At 42.1% G+C, this 14,425-nt stretch overlaps 1 protein-coding gene across 2 annotated transcripts in view; it reads right to left on the reverse strand.

The window, feature by feature from the left end:
* Positions 1-491: 491 nt before the first annotated feature.
* The window catches only part of gsk3ab (glycogen synthase kinase 3 alpha b), a 103,980-nt gene continuing 90,046 nt past the window's right edge, over positions 492-14,425 (reverse strand). Inside the window, exons 9-10 of one of the 2 annotated variants that reach the window (XM_060921533.1) lie at positions 2,567-2,644; positions 492-2,483 (exon numbers count right to left, since the gene is read on the reverse strand). In XM_060921533.1, the coding sequence (XP_060777516.1) occupies positions 2,419-2,483; positions 2,567-2,644 (143 nt within the window). In that variant the 3' untranslated portion in view covers positions 492-2,418. Of the gene's footprint in view, positions 2,487-2,566; positions 2,645-14,425 lie in introns of both variants that reach the window. The other variant, XM_060921532.1, reaches the window with a different exon arrangement.

Here is a 14,425-nt window from a genome sequence, read left to right on the forward strand (position 1 = left end):
ATGTGGTGTTGTCATGAAATTTAAAAATCACCTAATTTTTCTCTTTAAATGATACATTTTCTCAGTTTAAACATTTGATATGTCATCTATGTTCTATTCTAAATAAAATATGGAATTTTGAAACTCCACATCATTGCATTCCGTTTTTATTTACAATTTGTAAACAATTTGTCCCAATTTTTTTCGAATCGGGGTTGTACATATAATTTTCTAGGGACGGAAATGGCACCGATTCGGTGGAATGGCTCATATATAATTTTGATCCTGTCCTGATTTCAGAAAACCCAAAATTAAAACTCATGCACCAAATTAGGTAGAAGAATCAATGACTGCATAATCATTTTGCCACATAAAAATAACCGCTCAAAGAAGTCACCAAGTCTAATACTGCCATGACATTCATGTCCATGATGAGGAAGTAAATGTGTGACCTCGTCTATCTATAATGTGAGTAAATAATTACACTGCATGAGAAGAATCACTGGCAGAGACACTTTTCATCACTTTATTAATGAGCTTATTTATACCAACAAACAAAAACAGTTTCTCTCTCCCTCTCCCTCACTTAACCCATTCACTGAGTCCTGGATGGGCTAAGCAGTCCACGTTTATCTATCTTTCGTGTACGTCTGTGTGCCTGCACCTTCAGGAACATTCCTCGTAACGAGACTCGCAGAATGCTCCGGACAATACGTTCATATTCTCAAAACACATTCCAAGATAATATCAAGTTTAGGATATGAATGTTGTTCTAATGACAGGTCACACACAAGTCTCTACCCCATCAGATCATTAAAAAACAAACAAACAAACAAAAAAACAAACAAAAAAAAAACACTGTCTGCAATACAATAAATAAAATATTCGAAATAACATTTATAAGGGAGCACATGAACAAGGACTGCGAGAGAGAGAGAGAGAGAGAGAGAGGGCGAGAGAGCAACAGAGGGAAGGAGAGAGAGACTCAGTTTTGTTCCATCCCCCTGCCTCCTCGGCAGAGGTGAGGGGGGACAAGTTGAAATGCTATGTACAAATGAGAGCGATGGGAGAAAGCAAGACCGAGAGACAGAGAGAGCTGGCCACTACTTGAACCAGCACTACTCCACTAGAAATAAAAATCAAGTTACAAGAACAGAATAACAATCATAAAAACAAAACAAACAAACAAAAAAAAGTAAAAGGTACATGATATTTACATATCAGCAGTGAGAGAAGGGTGAAGTGGGGATGGAGGGGGACGGATGGATGGCTCCAGGAGGAAGTGGAGGGACGCCGGTGTGTGTGCGCGCATGGGTGTGGGGCTCTATGATACGTACAATGATATAGATTCATCACAGATCAGCAGCCATTTAAATATTTAAATCTTCTAACTCTACTGAAACGCACGCGCACACACACAATCATTTTATGACCTAAACTCCTATAGAAATGTGTGATTTGAAAGAGTAGAGGATACTGCCAGGGCCACAAACAAAATAAACGTGTGTGCTTACAGTTCTAAATGTTCAAGGACCACACACACTTGTCTTTGCAGGAATAGGGGGGGGAAAAAAAAAGTACAGAAATTCTATTGGGCCATAAATAACAGTACTGCTCTAGGATCAGCCCTCTCCATCCCTATCACTAACATTCACCGGGATGTGAAAGACAAACCGTCTGACCCTACACCAGCACGTTTAACTCGGATAGGATTTGGTACATAGGACCAGCTCGAGATGGAGCCCTTTCAACTTTAACCGACCGACAAAGGAAAAGTGGTTCAGCTTGCGTTCACTTAGGAAAAAAAAACAACCAACCACACACACACACACACACCCTTTTCCTAAACAAAATCCTGGCCAAATAGACAAGACCACCACTTACTCACTGCTCCATAAAAACACTTCCACACTCATTTCAAGAACATGGTCTCGTTTAAGAAGAAAAAAAAAAACCCGCTAAAATTTATTACACTTTAAGAGCAAACGAAAATAAAAATACACCTGCATGTTGTGGTTGTATGAGGTGCGTTTCTGTTTAAAACATAATAAAAAGGTTGGACCTCCACAGAGACGTGGCAGACAGTAAGGGGTGGGGTGGGGGGTAAAAAAAAAAAAAATCTGCTTTTCTCCTCCTGCCACTAGAGGTCAGAAATGCCTCAACAAACCATTCTTTACTTGAAATCACACAGCCGTAAACCTCATCAAGGACAAAGTCTACCCGAAATAAACAAAACAGACCAAACCCCCCCCACAAAAAAAAAAAACAAAAAAAAAAAAAACAAACACGTTCTCCTGAAGGATGCTAAATGTGCAACGAAGGGGTTCGGAATCTGAGCTAAACAGATTCGGGTTCTGGAGCTTTGAAAAGGCTGGAACGAGGGACAGGTGACGAGAGGAGGAGTGAAGGGAGAACGGTGTAGAAACACAGAGGTAATGCTCAGGTGCTGTTGCTCAGGGCTCCCGGTGCAGAGCTGGACTGGGCTGAGCTGTCCGACACGCTGCCTTCTGCAAGCACGGAGAGCATTCGTTACACACACGCATACACAGGTTTATCAGAACTCAGAGGTATGGTGAGAGTTCCGTACCGTGAGAAACGGGCGTCGTCTGCGAGCGCGCATGAGGAGGAATGAGAGTGGAATTCAACTGTGGCTGGATAGACAGCTCTGTAAGGAGACAAAACACACACACACATCTCTATTTGGCATGACTGTAATGGTGATGATACATGGGGCAACTTTTTGGGCAATGTTGCCGAGCAATGTTGCTGGCAACGGGCAACTAGGTGAGACACAGGGCAACTTTTCAGGGCAACTAACAATGGGCAACAACAGTTAGCAACGGCAGTTTACAGTTAGCTAAAAAAAAAAAAAAAAAAAAATCGATGTCTTAATTTTTGCTGTGACCATTTAATCAAGCTGTCTGTTGTTTTTTAGAGCTTTGGTGAGGTAAATTCCTCCATATAGAATATTAAAATAACTTACCGGCGTAAAAACAGATGAGGAGTCTCTCCATCTCTTCACTCCACTGACACTGAAGGTGATGATACACGGGGCAACTTTTTGGGCAATGTTGCCGAGCAATGTTGCTGGGCAATTGCGTTTTGACTCTTTTCTATTGAGATTGGGCAACATTGTTTCTTTCTGAATGGCTTTGATAATCTCTGGCAACTTTTTGAGATAAGCCAATCAGAACGCGAGTATCGAGTCATGTGACCTCCGGTGAGGTTCGGATCAGAAATTTCAAACAAATATGGTGGCCGTTCAGTGTCAGTGGAGTGAAGAGATGGAGAGACTCCTCATCTGTTTTTACGCCGGTAAGTTATTTTAATATTCTATATGGAGGAATTTACCTCACCAAAGCTCTAAAAAACAACAGACAGCTTGATTAAATGGTCACAGCAAAAATTAAGACATCGATTTTTTTTTTTTTAGCTAACTGTAAACTGCCGTTGCTAACTGTTGTTGCCCATTGTTAGTTGCCCTGAAAAGTTGCCCTGTGTCTCACCTAGTTGCCTGTTGCCAGCAACATTGCTCGGCAACATTGCCCAAAAAGTTGCCCCATGTATCATCACCTTGAGCGGCCGCCATATTTGTTTGAAATTTCTGATCCGAACCTCACCGGAGGTCACATGACTCGATACTCGCGTTCTGATTGGCTTATCTCAAAAAGTTGCCAGAGATTATCAAAACCATTCAGAAAGAAACAATGTTGCCCAATCTCAATAGAAAAGAGTCAAAAACGCAATTGCTCGGCAACATTGCCCAAAAAGTTGTCCCGCGTATCATCACCATAACACTATAATGCCATACATGTCAACCTATACGGAATGTCCGTATTTTATACGGATTTGATTCAATAAACGTAGTATACGGGCGTATAAATAAAGTTATACGGATTCTTTAAAAAAAAACTTCAATATTTATTTAGAGCTATAATCAATTCCCACGATGATAAACGTACTGTACACCACAGACAGCCAGTAAAGAGTCTTATGAAATCGTGCGTTATCTTGTGGTAGCGAGACTTCGGTCCACTTTTGATCATGCGCACACCGCATTGCGAGAATCCCGCCAACCGTGAAGTCATAGACATATAAACATAGACGCCGCCTTCTGCGTAGAATCATACGTCATCCTCGCCGCCATATTGGATGTGGCAAAGTGGAGATTCTTCAACCGTCTCTGGTATAGCGTCTAGACAGTAGCCGAGAATAAAGATGCCTCATTCATGTGCTGCGTTTAACTGTACCAACAGGTTTACCGTCCAAACGAGATCACATGGGATTACCTTTCACAGGTGAGACTGGAAAAATACTTTGTATTCATTCTGAAGGTTTATTGTTATTAATATTGAATAAAAAGTAACTGGGATATATCATTGTTAATTATCATTCAAATTGTAGGTAAATTATTTTAATTTGCATCTTATACGGATTTTATAAGGGAAATACGGATTTTGGAGGTTGGTTATACAGGTTTGATTGACATGTATGTAATGCTGTGTTCACACTTATACCGGTACGAAAGTGGTATAACTGTATCGATACAAAGTATACCGGTACAGTTTAGTGCATCTGTCCACACTAGCGAGAAATGTTTGCGGTTTTCTTTCACGGTAGTTGAAATGCGCGTGTGCGAAATGTTTCCGTGGTTACCGAGTAACTTCCTTCCGAGAATATATGGCATCCGTTATTTCGAGATCTCGAGAAAACAAAACAATTATTTCATGATCTCAGCTGGATCACTGTATCTCCGTCGGTAGAGACGAAGCCGGGCCAGTCTTCTGCGGAGGTGCTGCGGACTCATTTTGAAATGATCCCTTATTAAAAGACTTGATGCAGTCTCTCCGTGTCAACCCCTGATCAAAATATTGCCTTATTAGGTGATCGATTATTCCAGACATTCTAATGACCAAAGTTGTGTCTATACAGAATGAGAAATAGCCCCAAAGTCAGCATATCACAAGTCTCTTGGCGCACCTGAATGAACCATTTCTCAGCTGTTTACTCGAGATCATGAAATAATTGTTTTGTTTTCTCGACATCTCGAATTAGTTGTGTTGTTTTCTCGAGATCCTGAATTAATTGTCGTTATCTCGGGATAACAAGGTGAATAAAAAAAAAAAAGGATTATATGAAGGGCCTCTCTCGGCTTCCGTACGGATGAAACAACGTGTGTGTGCTTTTTGTTGTCAGTGTACAGTCTGTATTTCTGGTGGTCATTTATTCAGTCGAATCGTATAAAACGCGCGAGGCAGTTGAGAAAGAAACAAAGAAAACAAATTTCCGTTCTTCACTATTTTATTCAGCGAAGACATCGATTGAGGTGTGTGACTTTGCACATGCGCATTATATTTGTATCGATACAGAGCCGCTTCATCTGTCCACACTACAGCGAAGCGCTACAGTACCGATACTGTACCGGTACGAAACCCATACATTTGTGGGTTTCGTACCGATACAGTTATACCGCTACAGTACCGGTATAGTTGCTAGTGTGGACAGGTGTTGCGGTACGAAAGTAGTTTCATATCGGTACAAAATCCCTAGTGTGGACAGGGTATTAGTTGACTTGTTTGACAACAAACACACTAGTTAAAGGTTCTGACTGCAAAGTTGAATTCTGGACAGAAACGTTCTCTCTCGATAGCTGTTGGAGTTTCGAGATGTTTTGCTGCTGCACACATCGTGTATCCAATGTATAAATGTCCTGTCAAGATAAAAAGCATCCTGCATTTTACGATTCCGGAGATTGCCGAAGCAAGTGAGCGGCAATATCACGTGACCACCCTGGGGCGTGTTCGACCTACTTTTAACCCAAACAAGTCGGTGTGGGCAAACATGGCGGGCTCGGCTCTCCCGCCAGCAGAAAAGAAAAGGAAAGCCTGCCTAGTGAGTGCAGCTGCAAAACAGAGCAAGGTTAGACGCCGTGTCGTTTTTCTGGACAGGTAACTAAAGCCTTGGTCACAACCGACCGTACGTGCTCCTACAGCTGGTCTACGTGCAAAAAACGCACGGAGGACGCGCGTGAAATGCACGGAGGGCGCGCGTGTGACGTGCTGATTTTCGAGCCGCAGACCGGCCGCAGAGGTTCTTTTTTTTTTTTAAAGATATTTTTTGGGCTTTTTTTTCACCTTTATTGGATAGGACAGTGTAGAGACAGGACAGGAAATGAGTGGGAGAGAGAGACGGGGAGGGATCGGGAAATGACCTCGGGTCGGAATCAAACCCGGGTCCCCGGATTTATGGTATGGCGCCTTAGCCACCTGAGCCACGACGCCCCCCGGCCGCAGAGGTTCTTTGTCATGTCAAACAAACTCTACGGGCGCTTACGGTTTTTTCAGGTTGCAAGACAAACTCACGGCCAACGTGCGTCTTTCTCCACGAGCAAAAAAAAAAACGCAGCGATTTGGGAAACGCCAAAAATCGCACGGCCAAAAAAAATCGTACGTCCGGTTGTGACCTAGGCTTAAATCGTTCTTGCTAGTGCTCAGCTATCTTCGACTTAGAGTGCATGGGCTCGACTCCACGGTAGCAAACATGGAGTTATACACCGAATGTTTTGATCTTGCAGAGAAAAACGAGAACAAAAGCAGTAACGGAGAAAAGATGTACAGCATTCGTCTTTTGTTACGCGGATCCATTCGTGAATGTCAACCACAAACTAGACTGCATTTCCGCAGAGAAAATGCAAAGTGCGCTTGCTGAGCTGTAGCAGAACAGCTAGCATGCCAACATGCTAACAGCTAGCATACTAGAGTGGAGGAGCTCCTTATGACATCACTCCAAAATTCTACCCATTCATTTCAATGGCACGGAATTTTGCCGAAAAACGGGAATACCGAACGAACGACAAGGGGTAGTGCAACCATTTTAACAAGCACGCCATTCCAGATCGGGGCCTACATTTCAGCGTTGGTATGGTGTCTCTATCTTGAAAGCCCTAGGAGGAGTACTGGATCCAAAAAACGGGTGAAACGGAATAAAAATAAAACTTAAGAACAACAGTGTGCTTTTGTAAGCACACCAATTACATCCCTGCGACGCAAAGCTCTCAGAGTTACGATGTTTTCCGTGCGTCGCCATCCAGTGTGATGCAGTTCGACAGTTACGCTAATTAGTTAAAGCACCTCGCGTTTGGCTGTTTCCGTCGGGCCGGACGGTTGACCTCATGAGGGAAGAAATCGGTCCCAAAACGGAGACCCTCAGGACATCAAAGACTACGTTCAGACTGCACCCTGAAACGACCCATATCCGATTTTTTTTTTCCCATATGCGACCTGTATCCGATTTGTTATTGACAATCTGAACGACACAGATCCGATTTTTTCACATGCGACCCAGGCCGCTTGGATATGTGGTCCTAATTCCGATGCATATCCGTTATTTTCACATGCGACTGCAGTCTGACCAGACAGGTCGCATTCATGCGACCTACACGTCATCAACAAGAGACAAACGTCACTATTCTGCGTTGGCTAATCCCGCCTCTTTGGTGGAAAACAACATTTGTACAGTTTTCAGAATTTAAATAGACTTTTATAGAATTGATCAAGCTAATGGTGGATTTGGTAGGGACCTGGATGTTGAGCTGTTAGCCTGATTAAATAAAACAGTTTCTATAACTGATTTATAACTTAAACCATCCTGTATTACAAGATTATAAGATTGTTCTGGAAATTTCCAGTAATTTGACACCTTCGGTCTCATTAGTCTGCTGCCCACATTAATCAGATTATTGTGTGAGTTCCGCCGCCGCCACAAAAACCACATCGCCAGGTCTCGCCTCATCTCCATGCTTTACTTGCAAACTTGAAGAGTGCGCTTTTTTTTTTGTTTACGTATTACGTAGATGTGCTTATTACGTGTCAATTTGCGCATGCGGGACGCTTTTGGGTCGTTTTCCGTTCATATTGGAGATCGCATACAAGTCTCATATAATTGGTAATGTGAACGGCCTAACAAAAAAAAAAAATCGGATTTCACAACAAATCGGATATGGGTCGTTTCAGCTTGCAGTCTGAATGTAGTGAAAATGATCACGTCATCCGCATGATACTGTTCTTGCGAGACAGGATATATAAACAAAAAAGAAGTGAAAATTTCAGATGACTTTGCAGTCAGCGCCTATAAAGTGAACAAATCCAGGTTTTCACGGTCAATTTTTCATCTTAGTGGCTTGAGGACGGAGCAGTTTCAAGCTTGTTTTCATAACTGGCTTCTTGTGACGTTATCATCTGCTACAGAAGGAAGGAAGGAAGTTATGTTACGAGAACATGAGGAGTCTTTGGGTCAGTTCGTCAGCTACAGAAAACAAAATTAATTCTTTCCAGCTCCCTCAGCCTCTTTTTATCCATCCGTAGCAGCTTCTACACACTGTTCTTCACACTGGAGGTTATAAATAGTAAGCGGTTGCGTCTTGCACTTAAAAAAAAAAAAGGAATAAGAATTAGCAGAGTGGCTGGACTACGATGAGAAACCTAATCGTCAGCGCTTCCTCATATTACTGTAAAAGACAGGTCTTGGGCAATTTATCAAATGTCATATGTTAACTCACAACAGCCTATGAACTGATTGATGGTGATGTTGATGCATTTCAATCGAATTCTTAATACTCGACACCTCATTACTCCGTTTGATTTGGCATGAAAAACTTAAATCTTATTTAGCTCGTTGAATCTTTCGCTCCGTATAAATCAGATTAAGCTTTAGTACAGACTTCTTTTACAATGTAGACTTGCGTGAAATTTATTATTAATAACGACACGTCTTACTTTTAACCATTTCATTTTATAAAAATGTCCATGAAACGAGAGTAACGTGACAAACTGTGGAACATTTACTGCCCACAAAATGCCAAGCGTCTCGTTCCAATGTCTTCGTGCGGAAAGCTTCATCACAAACATCTAATGCTGTGTTCACACTTATACCGGTACGAAAGTGGTATAACTGTATCGATACAAAGTATACCGGTACAGTTTAGTGCATCTGTCCACACTGGCGAGAAATGTTTGCGGTTTTCTTTCACGGTAGTTGAAACGCGCGTGTGCGAAATGTTTCCGTGGTTACCGAGTAACTTCCTTCTGAAAATATATGGCGGATGAAACAACGTGTGTGCGCTTTTTGTTGTCAATGTACAGTCTGTATTTCTGGTGGTCATTTATTCAGTCGAATCATATCATATAAAACGCGCGAGGCAGTTGAGAAAGAAACAAAGAAAACGAATCTCTGTTCTTCACTATTTTATTCAGCGAAGACATCGATTGAGGTGTGTGACTTTGCGCATGCGCATTATAGACCCTTTCGCAGTAAACGTCATTCATACGTTTCATAAGCGGAAATTGCGTGCGCAGCCTGGACCCAAAAAAGACTCAGAAATGCCTAGTTGTTGTGTTGTCGGGTGTCAGAATTGTAGCAGTGATGGGGTTAAAATGTACAGAATTCCAGCAGGATCTCACCCATTCCAAAAAAATCGCCGACGTCTATGGCTACAAGCCATCAAACGTGTAGACTGGGATGAAAGCACTATCAAAAATGCGTGGGTTTGCAGCGCCCACTTCATCACAGGAAAGATCAGGCTATTTATTAAATCTTTCTTTTTTATTCTTTCTAGTCTTCGTTTATTGATGTAGCAAAATACTTTGGTAGCGTTTGTCTGATTAGCTGGGTCATAGTTACACAATGTAATCTATATTGTTAGCATGTTAACTTAGCTTTGCATGCAGTTTTGTTTGTAGGAGAGGTCTCGCTTGACTCAAGCAGTCCAGATTTTGTGCCATCGTTATTTGTGTATGCCGAAAATCACAATTTTAAAGCAAGGATGGAAAGGCAAAATTGTGTGCCCTCACTCTAAATGCCAACTTACGTTGACTGCTCTAACCTACAGTAGCTCCCGCCCCGTTCAGCTTCATTTCTGCTCTCTGCCTCTCGCTTTTTACGCAGCTCTGATTTCTCTTAGCTGCACTCTTTACACTATCATTCCTTTCATGCCATCACCTCCTGCAAATTGCTGTTTAGTGTTGGGATTTGCTGTTGTAGCTAAAGCCACATTGCCATCACGTCACTGGCATAATTTGATTAAAACAAAATGAATATGAATGTCCCATTGTTAATCAAGTTGTACATGCCCGCACATAACATAATCATATGCGTCTAAAGACTTGTAGGCACGAAGTTTTTCGTGGTTGTAACTAACACTGAAGTCTTGTCAATAAGGTACGAGTACCGTATTTTCTGGACTATAGAGCGCACCTGTATATAAGCCGCATCCGCTCTATTTTTTAAAAAAAATTTTAAAAAAAGATATACAAGCCGCACCGGGCTATAAGCCGCAGATATCTATGTTGAAAAATTAGATATTTACTGCATGTACAGAACGATTTTGTACTGTAAATGTACATGTATGTACCTGAACAGATTCTTTCCGAACAGTGCCTTTTAACACGGCAGCAACTTTGCTGATTAAAACGGAACAGAACCAAGAGAAAATAACCGGTATTTATTTACCTTCATTTCTCCTGTGTTTGAAACCACAAGTCACTTTAATTATCTTCGCTGGATTTGAAAATAATTACCAGTTAGTAATTTGTCGTGCGTGTTCTATCTGCTAAAGATCTGCTAATTCTTCTTTGCATTGATTTTTCGTCTATCTTATTTTTGATTCTACTTCCGGTTAGAGCGCCCCTAGCGGTGGAAGAAAAATCCACAGAATAGCCGCACCTTTGTATAAGCCGCATGGTTCAAAACCTAGGAAAAAAGTAGCGGCTTATAGTCCAGAAAATACGGTATATATCTGGCCAGTGTATACCAGGGAACTTACTAACATCGTCCGTCCACTCTTTAATTAAATACGCGATGTCCACTTGTTAGAGTTAACTTATTTATGTAGCATTCTCGATCTTGTAACGACAATTGTTTGGCATAATCTGACAGCTCATAATGCCGGTCTATGGGCAGCGCCATTGTTTCTGGGTCCAGGCTGCGCGCGCATCCTGGCAACGGTCGGTTTGTTTACAAACATGCGAAGGGGTCTATATTTGTATCGATACAGAGCCGCTTCATCTGTCTACACTACAGCGAAGCGCTACAGTACCGATACTGTACCGGTATGAAACCCATACATTTGTACCGGTATAGTTGCTAGTGTGGACAGGTGTTGCGGTACAAAAGTAGTTTCGTATCGGTACAAAATTCCTAGTGTGGACAGGGTATATATGACATCCTTTTGTTTTTTTTTCCCCTTTTAAAAACTTTGGCTTAAAATACGTGCCGCACGTCTCATGCACATCCGTATCAAAGAGCTGTTCATATCAATGCATTATCATTTGAATTACAGCCAGAACTAGTCAGAGCTACTTTTATATACAGTACCCTCCATGATTATTAGCACCCCTTGTAAAGATTAGTAAAAAGAGTTCGGGGGAAAAAAAATCCAACATTTAACTGAAACTTATTTTCAGCAAAAACACACGCGCCCATTGCTGGCACATCCACACTGAATACTTTGTACGACCTCCTTTGCCAGTAAAACACCGCCGAGTTGGCGATACAGAGCAGGACATCTGAGCCCGTTCCTCTTTACACAGTCTCTCCAGATCATCCAGGGTCCTCGGCTCCTCTTCAGCTCAGCCCACACGTTTCCAATGGGGTTCGGGTCAGGGGACTGAGATGGCCAGGGCAGAAGTTTGATCTGCGCTCAGTGAACCATTTTTGTATTGATTTGGACACAGGCTTCAAAATCATTGTCCTGCTGGAGGATCCACTGATCACCCAGTTTCAGTCTCCTGGCAGAGGCAGCTGGATTTCGATTTCATAAGTCACAGAGTCCCCATGATGCCATGGACCTCAAGGTTTCCAGGGCTTTTGGAAGGAAAAACAGCCCCAAAACATGACAGAACCTCCACCATATTTTAAGCTAGGATCGGGTTCTTTTCATTATATCCATCCATCCATCCATCCATCTTTTTACACCAAACCCACCTCCGTGAGTGTTTATTGCCAAAAAGTTCTATTTTTGTTCCATCAGACCAGAGAACAGGGTTTCAGTCAAAGTTGTAGTAGCGTTTCACAAACTTCAGGCTCTTACATTTGTGGTTAACTGACAGAAAAGTTTTTTTTTTTTTGGCAGACCTTCCAAATAACCTGTCGGCATGGAGGTGGAGTCTGATGGTGGTTTTCGAGACTCGGAAACCCCAAGATTTTACTTTCTTCTTGAAATTCACCAACAGTGATCCTTGGGGATTTTTTTCCTCTCTTACCCTCCTCCTCCTCACTGTACACGGGGGCGAAATATACTCGGATCCTCTTCCAGGTGAGTTTGTAACTCGTCCACATTTTTATTATTGCCCTGACAGTAGAAACGGGCATTTTCAGGCGATTACCTATTTTTTCCAACCATTCCCTGACGTATGAAGGTCAACACACTTCTCCCTCGTTTGGTTTGTGTGATCTCTTATTGTTCCCACATTGATGGATGACTAATACCCCTTTTCCACCAAATCAGTTCCAGGGCTGGTTCGGGGCCAGTGCTGGTGCTGGTTCACAACTCGTTCAACTTGCGAGCCAGCTGAGAACCAGTTTGCTTTTCCATAGCTCGCGGTGCTAAGGGAAGCCACGTCATTACATCGCTGTATATGTCAGTTACGTCGCTACGTTTGCATAAACCTTGGCGCGAATATCGAAGCAACAACAACATGGAAGAAGCAGCAGCAGCAACAACAACAACAATGGATGACTTCGCGTTTGTACAGCTGCTGTTTCTCGTCGCTTAAAAATGGCGATCTTTCGCAGTCTTGTTATTGTTGTTGGTCTTAACAACTCCGCCCCCCCGCTGACGTAAGCGGTTCTTTCCTCTGGCCCAGCAGAGAGTTGGTGCTAGCCTGGAACTGGTTTTTCTGGCCCCAGAGCCAGTTCTTTGTCAGTGGAAACAGAAAACCCGGTTCCAAACTAAGCACTGGCCCCGAACCAGCCCTGGAACTGCTTTGGTGGAAAAGGGGCATAAGAGAATTTGGCCTCTGTGTCACCTCATATTTGTTCCCCAGTTAATCAGGAAGTCATGGATTAGAGCTTGAAAGTTCCTACACAATTTAAATGAGAAACATGCTTCAGTTTCATTGTGTTCGTTATAATTTCCAGGGTCACCAGGTTTAATGGTGTCAAGTGTTTTTGTTGAAAATTATTATTTCTTGGTGAGGGTTTTTTTTCCCCCCATGACTTTTTCAATTAAAAGGTTGGATTTTTCTCATTTGTTTCGACGCGAGATGAAGCTACTTCAAAGGACTTTTCTCCTTTTTCCCCTAATTCAGTCATAGCCGGTTCCCACCCACCAGACAGCTCTCCCCATCACATGACAGGATCCGAGAAAAGAGAAACCACATCTTTTCAAACTGCCTCCGAGCGTAACCCACTTCCGTATGCATGAGCTCACGGACGCTCGTGACTGTCGCTGTAATTGACAGGGGAGAGAGGGTATGCCACACCTCCCCCTAAGAGCCAATTTTGCTCCCTTATGCCCCTGGCATCATCGGGATTCAAACTTGTAATCTCTGAATGACCGAGCAAACATTTCTGTTACGCCACTCCTAGGCAGATTTCCCCCCCCAAAAAACCTTTTTACTAATCTTTACAATAGGTGCCAATAATTGTGGGAGACATTGTAAAATATCAACACCCTCGACCAATCAGATTGAAGAATTTAACAGCACTATGCTTTTTAACCGACAAGTGTTTTTTCTTTATTATGAGTAGCACGCTGTGTGAGCACAATCGCTATCAGGCGCGTTAAAATGTAAATAACTTTTCGAGAATTTCACCAAAACTCACTGAATTTTCAGCATTGTAAGAGAACTCCCTAAAGTATTATTCAGCAAAACCCCAGAATGATAGCACAAATCTAGAATTTTTAACAGAATTTTAGCTCTTAAAATTTAACGTAATTATGGACGTCACGCGTAACATGAACCCGTAACCCGTGAAAAATCACTTTGAATGCTGTTTTGAAAGTTTTGATCAAATATTCTCTATAATAATAATAAAAAAAAATTGCTTAAATATTATAAACACACAGTCTTTTAATGTATCAAAAAATAATTTTGATAAAGCAAGGAAATTCGGAAGAAAATTTGTTTTTTCTTTTGCTTGTTGTGCGCGTCACGCTACCAAAATCTAACGAACCCCTTCACGAACAATTCCAACTTTCATGGACTTGTAGCGCGAATAAACCTTTCAAAAAAATATATATAATGCTTCTCACCCAGTAAATTAGAATCCTGGTGATTGATATCCTCGTAGCTTCAGTAGACCTAGAGATTTAGTCGATTTAGTAGCGAAATCCCAAACGCTGTGAAACACGCCAGCCATCTATGGTGAGACGTGCTGCTGTAGTTGAGAAACTCTCATTTCTCCCGCTTCCAACTAACTCCGTGACCCAGACCAAAATAACAATGTC

The sequence above is a fragment of the Neoarius graeffei genome, chromosome 5 (genome assembly GCF_027579695.1).
Source record: "Neoarius graeffei isolate fNeoGra1 chromosome 5, fNeoGra1.pri, whole genome shotgun sequence".
Lineage (NCBI taxonomy): Eukaryota > Metazoa > Chordata > Actinopteri > Siluriformes > Ariidae > Neoarius > Neoarius graeffei.